The following is a 9,099-nucleotide window of genomic DNA, read 5'->3' as shown; positions in this document are numbered from 1 at the left end:
GGGGGAGACATGATAGTGACTGTATGCGGTACTGCAGCTGACAAGAGAGCTGTCCAATCAGGATCATTTGCGAAATGAATAGTAGCCAATCAATCCGTCTGGAAGTGAGGATTCCACTTTTTTTTAGCAAGGTTGACTGACATTGCTGCTAAACACATTTGCAATGCATGACCGATGGTTTCAAGGAATTGCACTGCAAAAGCTGAGAATTTTGAGGTAGTCTAATGTATATTTTTTGTAGAGTTTGCATGGATATGATGCTCCTCATAACAGAGAATTGGAATTAGACAGTTTTGGGCTAAATTAACTAATGGCTCGATTTCACAGTGTGGCCATTTTGCTTTGCTAAATATAAAAGTCTTCCAAAATTGGGATAGAAAAAAACTGCTAGTAATGGTGACGGAGCCCTGCAGCGCCTTCGGAAAAATATTCACACCCCTTAACTTTTTTCCACATTTTGTTGTGTTACAGCCTGAATTTAAAATTGATACCCCACCATGTCAAAGTGAATTGTTTGTAGAAATGTTTTGAAATTAATAAAAAATGTAAAGCTGAAATGTTAGTCAAGTATTCAATAGCTTTGTTATGAAAAACCTTTCAGAATTTAAAATGTGCTTAACAAATTGCATAATCGGTTGGATGGACTCATTCCGTGTTCAATAGTAGTGGGTAACATGATTTATGAATGACTAACTCATCTCTGTACCCCCACACATAAAATTATATTGAAGGTCCCTCAATCAAGTAGTGAATTTCAAGCACAGATTCAACCACAAAGTGCAGGGAGGTTTTTAAATGCTTCGTAAAGAAGGGCACAGATTTGGTAGATGTGTAAACAGACACTGAATATCCCTTTCTGTATGATGAAGTTATTAATCAGGCTTTGGGTGGTGTATCAAGAAGAGGTCGACCGATTATGATTTTTCAACGTCAATACCGATACCGATTATTGGAGGACCAAAAAAAGCTGATACCGATTAATTGGCTGATTTTTATATATATTTGTAATAATGACAATTACAACAATACTGAATTAACACTTTTATTTTAACTTAATTTTAACTTTATTCTCAAAAAAATAATAAAACATGTTCAATTTGGTTTAAATAATGCAAAAACACAGTGTTGGAGAAGAAAGTAAAAGTGCAATATGTGCCATGTAAAAAAGCAAACGTTTAAGTTCCTTGCTCAGAACATGAGAACATATGAAAGCTGGCGGATCCTCTTAACATGAGTCTTCAATATTCCCAGTTAATACGTTTTTAGGTTGTAGTTATTATAGGAATTATAGGACTATTTTTCTCTATACCATTTGTATTTCACAGACCTTTGACTATTGGATGTTCTAATAGGCACTATAGTATTGCCAGCCTAATCTCGGGAGCTGATAGGCTTGAAGTTATAAACAGCGCTGTGCTTCAAGCATTGTGAAGAGCTGCTGGCAAATGCAGGAAAATGCTGTTTGAATGAATGCTTAAGAGCCTGCTGCTGCCTACCACCGCTCAGTCAGACTGCTCTATCAAATATCAAATCATAGACTTAATTATAATATAATAAACACACAGAATTTCAAGCCTTAGATCATTAATATGGTAAAATCTGGAAACTATAATTTCGAAAACAAAACGTTTATTCTTTCAGTGAAATATGGAACTGTTCCGTATTTTATCAAACGGGTGGCATCTCTAAGTCTAAATATTGCTGTTACATTGCACAACCTTCAATGTTATGTCATAATTATGTAAAATTCTGGCAAATTAATTACGGTCTTTGTTCGGAAGAAATGGTCTTCACACAGTTTGCAACAAGCCAGGTGGCCCAAACTGCTGCATATACCCTGATTCTGCTTGCACAGAACACAAGAAAAGTGACACAATTTCCCTAGTTAATATCGCCTGCTAACATGATTTTATTTTAACTAAATATGCAGGTTTAAAAATATATACTTGTGTATTGATTTTAAGAAAGGCATTGATGTTTATGGTTAGGTACATCGGTGCAACGACAGTGCTTTTTCGTGAATGCGCTTGTTAAATCATCACCCGTTTGACAAAGTAGTTTGTGATTTGATGATAAATTAACAGGCACCACATTGATTATATGCAACACAATACAAGCTAGTTAAACTAGTAATATCATCAACCATGTGTAGTTAACTAGTGATTATGTTAAGATTCACTGTTTTTTAAAAGATAAGTTTAATGCTAGCTAGCAACTTACCATGGCTCCTTGCTGCACTCGCCTAACAGGTGGTCAGCCTGCCACGCAGTCTCCTCGTGGAGTGCAATGTAATCGGCCATAATCGGCATCCAAAAATGCTGATTACCGATTGTTATGAAAACTTGAAAATGGCCCTAATTAATCGGCCATGCCGATTAATCCGTCGACCTCTAGTATCAAGTCATTACACCCAGTCATTACAAAGATACAGGCGTCCTTCCTAACTCAGTTGCCAGAGAGGAAGAAAACTGCTCAGGGATTTCACCACGAGACCAATGGTGATTTTAAAACAGTGACAGAGTTTAATGGTTGTGATGTGAGAAAACTGAGGATGGATCAACAACATTGTATTTACTCCACAATACTAACCTAAATGACAGAGTGAAAAGAAGGAAGCCTGTATAGAATAAAATATTCCAAAACATGCATCCTGTTTGCAACAAGGCACATAAGTAATACTGAAAAAATGTGTCAAAGAAATGTTTTTGTCCTGAATACAAAGTGCTATGTTTGGGGCAAATCCAACACAACACATCACTGAGTACCACTCTTCATATTTTCAAGCATGCTAGCATGCTGGTGGCTGCATCATGTAATGGGTATGCTTGTCATATGCAAGGACTAAATAGCTTTTTATGATAAAAAGAAATAGAATAAGCTCAGGCAAAATCTTAGAGAAAAAACTGGTTCAATCTGCTTTCCGACAGACACTGGGAGACAAATTCACCTTTCAGCAGGACAATAACCTAAAAACCCGAGTTTAAATCTACACTGGAGTTGCTTACCAAGATGTCATTGAATGTTCCTGAATGGCCAAGTTACAGTTTTGACTTAAATCGTCTTGAAAATCTATGACGAGACTTGAAAATGGCTGGTCTAGCAATGAACAGCAATCAACTTGATAGAGCTTGAAGAATTATAAAAGAATAATGGGGAAAATATTGTACAATCCAGGTGTACAAAGCTCTTAGAGACTTACCCAAAAATACTCACAGTTGTAATCTCTGTCAAAGGTGATTCTAACATTTATTGACTCAGGGGTATGAATACTTATGTAAATGAGATATTTCTGTATTTCATGTTCAATAAGGTAGCAAAAATGTCTAAAAAACATGTTTTCACTTTGTCATTATGGGGTAGTGCGTGTAGATGAGTGAGAAAATATATATATATATATTGAATTCAGGCTGTAATACAACAAAATGTGGAATAAATCAAGGGGTATGAATTCTTTCTGAAGGCACTGTACATTTTAAAATCTGTATTCCTCCTACAACCCTCTGGCTCCCTCAATGGAAATAAATATGGCTCTAACTTAAGAGATCACAGCTGGCCAACCATACAGACTGTAGACCAAACTACACCTCTACACACAATGTTTACCTCAGTATCTCTTCCCCCCCACTGATTAAAAAGTCATGTACCAGAAACATGTCAAGTCTTTATTAATAACTACATTACTAATGTAGAAACAATAGAATAGGAAAAGTAAATAATCTTTAATCAGACTCGGAAGATTAAACCTCACAGGCATTCTTTCCAACAAACCAAGCAAATCGAAAACCCTTATACTGTAGCAAGAAAGTATAATGAATGTCTTGAAAAATATGAATATGTTCTGTTTTGATGGTTTTAAAATATCAGAAGCAATGTATACAGAAAAACATGGAACAGAAAATCCCTTTATAATATTTTTTTAACTGCACACCAGGTGCTTTTAAACAGCAAGATCAAATCTATATATTGTAATAAAGAGCATTGATATCATTGCTAAAACACAGTACAAAATAGTTATAGGGAAGTTGCGATATTAGCTTGATTCTTCTAACCACTGACAGAAATGAAATTAGGGATTGTATGAGGACAGAATTGACTAATTAAGTGATAGAATCATGGATTAAATGTTATCAGATTTAGGAGTTGTCACTGTCGTCCTCGTCATAATATCTGTTCCTCTTGATTTGTTCCTCCACTGACAGCGAGTCATAATCATCTTTCCACAGCATGTTGCTTATCCCCTGTGCACAGACATCCTTCATGGCAAAGCTGTCAAGCGGTTCATCCCCGTTCCGCCCGTCTTTGGGTTTCTCTGTGTTTCCTCTTGACTCCATTCCAAAATCCAAAAGGTCGTCCAGAGTTGACACCAAGGGCCTCTCACTGACAGACTCACTGAAGAGGTCAGACTTGAAATCAGACAGGAGGATGGAACTGTTATCCAGACCAGCAAAAATGTCCTCCAGGAAGCTAGAGGTGCTAATCTTTGGTTCCGCTTCAAAAGAAAATGTACTTTGAGTCGCCTCTGTGAAGACATGTTTACCTAGACTGTCGTCTGTGGCCTCCATACATTTGGCACCCATTGGCACAAAATCGTCCTCCCTCTGCGCCATGTCTAGAACGTCGGTTGGCATCCATTTTAGTTCTTCATCCCCGAATATGCCCTCCTTAAAATCACTTTCGGCAGCAGCTGGTTCTGTGGACTGAAGTATTACATCTCTTTCTTCCGTTTTGTAGTCATCAAGCACTTTGAACTTTGGTTCATGGTCAAATAATAATAGTCTGTTATTGTTGTTGTTGGAGTTCGCATTTACTGCTGCCTCACCTGATGCCTCACCATCTATCATTGTGACCTTGACCTTATCCTCCTCACTCCCATTTACTATCTCCATTTTCTCCTTCTCCTCTTTATAAGAGTTCTCTGCCTCGCTATGCCCATTTACTCTCACCTCCTCTACCTTCTCTCCACTTTCCTTTTCATCTTTCTCTGTCACATTCCCACTTTCCACAGCTCCTTCCTCGTTCACCTCGCGTGTCACTTCCACATCGGGTTCCACTTTCCCAGCTACCTCTATGCCACCGTCTCTTGGGGGTTCATGGGTGGGAGTACTCTCTGGTACCTCTACTAGGTCTACAGGAGTTGTCAAAGCCTTCTTCTGTGCTGGAGTTTCTACAGTTACAACGGCACATTCCCATGCAGTTTCTTGAGGACAATTTTGTGTTTTTATAGCAGGGCTGTCGTTTAATGATGGTTCATTGATCTGGCTTTTATGGGCATCGGTGTCAGTCTGTGGAGAGCTATCCTGGGGGGGCCATGAGGGTTTAACCAGCTTCACCTCGTCTTCCACCATGAACACTTTCTTGGGAGAATCATTTTGAGGGGGCCATACAACCGCAATCTTACTAGTGGGCTTTTTGTTTTCATCCTGTGATTTGCTCACTTCCTTTTCCTGTGGAGGTGGTACCTCTATCTTTGTCAAACTGACACTGCTCCTGGCTGTGGAATTTCTGGAATCTAGTTTTTCAGGGGACGGGGATTTTAGCTTAGTCTTTTCATTTTCAATGGAATACTCTTGATTTTTAGCACTCCAAAGGTCTTTGTGAGGCTTCTGTCCGAATCCTTCGTCATAATTTCCTTTGGATTTGAACAGTTGCTTGAAGTGTGGCTTGCAGTACATTCGTCCATGGAGAGAGGCGTAGTTGCCAAGGCTGCGAAAGACAAAATGTTGTTGCTACAGTAATCAGACAACATTTGAAATAAGATAGTTGTTATTATTTGTACGGGTTATAAGTCGAAGTTTGTGGTTTACCTTAGTTTGCCACTGCAGTGCTCACAGCGGAAGCAGCTTTTATGGAAATTGTGTTTGTCTGCGATCAGACACTCCATCGAATACACCCTCTTCCGACACACCGTGCACAGTTCGGACTCTGGAACTCGAATTTTCTGCAAGAGAATGATAGTGTTAGGTCATTCTTTTATTGACCTTTTCAGTAAAAACAAAAGTGACAACAAAGCACAATTAGTTAACACTAACATATCAACACTATTAGTTAATAATTAGTTATTATCAGTAAACCTACTGGACAGTAAATAAAGTATGAAATAAATGAAAAAATGGTTCTCACTTTAAACAAGCTTTATGTAGAATATACAGTGAGGGAAAAGAGTATTTGATCCCATGCTGATTTTGTTTGTTTGCCCACTGACAAAGACATGATCTGTCCATTAAATTTATAGACTGATCATTTCTTTGTCAGTGGGAAAACGTACAAAATCAGCAGGGGATCAAATACTGATTTCCCTCACTGTATACAGTAACATCTTGCTGAGCACTACACAGATGCTTCACAAATCTGTGTAGTTCATTCCATAATCTATAAAGGGTTTAGAAAAGGTGACATACAGTAGTCTACCATTTAAAAAATGATTAACGAGGCAAATCAGTTCAGAAAAAAGTATTATTTTATAATGACGGCCTACCCCGGCTAAACCCTCCCCTAACTCGGGTCTGTAGTGACACCTAAAGCACTGAGATGCAGTGCCTTAGACCACTGCGCCACTCGGGAGCATCTCTCTATGTATTCTATAGTAGGCTGCATTGCCAAATGTGACTTAACCAAGACAGACATAACACACACCGACATACAGATGTTACCAAGCTAAGCTAAGCAGGCCTCATAAAGATGGCGTTTGTGCTGATGTTAATCAAAATCAAATCAAATCAAATTGTATTAGTCACATGGGCCGAATACAACAGGTGTCACCCTTATATTGAAATGCTTACCAACGAGCCCGTAACCAACAATGCAGTTTTAAAAAATATGGATAAGAATAAGAGATAGAAGTAATAAGTAATTAAAGAGCAGCAGTAAAATAACAATAGCGAGACTATATACAGGGGGGTACCGATACAGAGTCAATGTGCTGGGGCACCTGTTAGTTGAGGTAGTATGGTGCAGCTGTAGAAGCTTTTGAGGATCTGAGGACCCATGCCAAATCTTTTTCAGTCTCCTGAGGGGGAATAGGTTTTGTCATACCCTCTTCACGACTGTCTTGGTGTGCTTGGACCATGTTAGTTTGTTGGTGATGTGGACACCAAGCAACTTGAAGCTCTCAACCTGTTCCCACTGCAGCCCCATCTATTAGAATTGGGGGGTGCTCTGTCCTCTTTTTCCTGTAGTCCACAATCATCTCCTTGATCACGTTGAGGGACAGTTTGTGGTCCTGGCACAACACGGCCAGGTCTCTGACCTCCTCCCTATAGGCTGTCTTGTCGTTGTTGGTGATCAGGCCAACCACTGTTGTGTCATCAGCAAATTTAATGATGGTTTTAGATTCGTGCCTGGCTGTGCAGTTATGAGTGAACAGGAAGTACAGCAGTGGACTGACCATGCACCCTTGAGAGGCCCCTGTGTTGAGGATCAGTGTGGTGGATGTGTTGTTACCTACCCTTGCCACCTGGGGGCGGTCCGTCAGGAAGTCCAGGATCCAGTTGCAGAAGGAGGTGTTGAGTCCCCGGGTCCTTAGCTTATTGATGAGCTTTGAGGGCACAATGGGGTGGAACGCTGAGCTGTAGTCAATGTATAGCGTTCTCACATAGGCGTTCTCACATTGCAATAGAGATTGCATCATCTGTGGATATTTGGGGGCGGTATGCAAATTGGAGTGGGTCTAGGGTTTCTGGGATGATAGTGTTGATGTGAGCCATGACCAACCTTTCAAAGAACTTCATGGCTACAGACGTGAGTGCTATGGGTCGGTAGTCATTTTGGCAGGAGGTTACCTTAGTGTTCTTGGGCACAGGCACTATTGTGGTCTGCTTGAAACATGTATTACAGACACAGACACGGACAGGGAGAGGTTGACACTTGCCAGTTGGTCAGCGCATGCTCGAATACACGTCCTGGTAATCCGTCTGGCCGTGCGGCCTTTTGAATGTTGACCTTTTTAAAGGTCTTACTCAAATCGGCTGCGGAGAGCGTGATTACACAGTCTTCAGGTACAGCTGGTGCTCTCATGCATGTGTCAGTGTTATTTGCCTCGAAGCGAGCATAGAAGTAGTTTAGCTCGTCTGGTAGGCTTGTGTCACTGGCAAGCTCTCGGCTGTGCTTCCCTTTGTAGTCTGTAATGGTTTGCAAGCCATGCCACATCTAACGAGTGTCAGAGCCGGTGTAGTACGACTCAATCTTAGTCCTGTATTAACGCTTTGCCTGTTTGATGGTTCGTCAGAGGACATAGCTGGATTACTTATAAGCTTCCGGGTTAGAGTCCCGCTTCTTGAAAGCAGCAGGCCTAGCCTTTAGCTCAGTGTGGATGCTGCCTGTAATCCATGGCTTCTGTTTGGGGTATGTACGTACGGTCACTGTGGGGACGACGTCATTGATGAACTAATTGATGAAGCCAATGACTGATGTGGTGTACTCCTCAATGCCATCAGAGGAATCCCGGAACATAATCCAGTCTGTGCTAGCAAAACAGTCCTGTAGCTTAGCAAAACAGTCCTGTAGTTTAGCTACAGTCCTGTAGCTTAGGTACTATTGTATGAAGCTGCCAGTTCAGGACTTGTGAGGCATCTGTTTCTCAAACTAGACACTCTAATGTACTTGTCCTCTTGCTCAGTTGTGCACCGGGGCCTCCCACTCGTCTTTCTATTCTGGTTAGTGACAGTTTGCGCTGTTCTCTGAAGGGAGTAGTACACAGCGTTGTATGAGATCTTCAGTTTCTTGGCAATTTCTCGCATGGAATAGCCTTAATTTCTCAGAACAAGAATAGACTCACAAACACTGATGCTCAAAATACTCAACTAGTCTAAAGACGGCCAGTTGTTTTGCTTCTTTAATCAGACCAACAGTTTTCAGCTGTGCTAACATGAGTGCAAAAGAGGTTTCTAATGATCAATTAGCCCTTTAAAATTATAAACTTGGATTAGCTAACACAATGTGCCTATGTAGATATTCCATAAAACAATCTGCCGTTTCCAGCTACAATAGTCATTTACAACATTAACAATGTCTGTCCTGTATTTCTGATCAATTTGGGGGCGGCAGGTAGCCTAGTGGTTAGAGTGTTGGACTCGAATCCCGAGCTGACAAGGTAAAAATCTG

General features: G+C 40.4%; 1 protein-coding gene across 5 annotated transcripts in view; it reads right to left on the bottom strand.

Moving 5' to 3' along the window:
* Positions 1–5,555: 5,555 nt before the first annotated feature.
* The window catches only part of LOC118363817 (xin actin-binding repeat-containing protein 2-like), a 53,567-nt gene continuing 50,023 nt past the window's right edge, over positions 5,556–9,099 (bottom strand). For all 5 annotated transcript variants that reach the window (XM_052488654.1, XM_052488652.1, XM_052488653.1 and 2 more), the window contains 2 exons: positions 5,805–5,938; positions 5,556–5,703 (listed from right to left, as the gene is read on the bottom strand). In XM_052488654.1, the coding sequence (XP_052344614.1) occupies positions 5,844–5,938 (95 nt within the window). In that variant the 3' untranslated portion in view covers positions 5,556–5,703; positions 5,805–5,843. The remainder of the gene's footprint in view (positions 5,704–5,804; positions 5,939–9,099) is intronic.

The sequence above is a fragment of the Oncorhynchus keta genome, chromosome 30 (genome assembly GCF_023373465.1).
Source record: "Oncorhynchus keta strain PuntledgeMale-10-30-2019 chromosome 30, Oket_V2, whole genome shotgun sequence".
NCBI lineage: Eukaryota > Metazoa > Chordata > Actinopteri > Salmoniformes > Salmonidae > Oncorhynchus > Oncorhynchus keta.
Note: the sequence above shows the minus strand (reverse complement) of the source record. Positions and strands in the feature narration are given on the sequence as shown.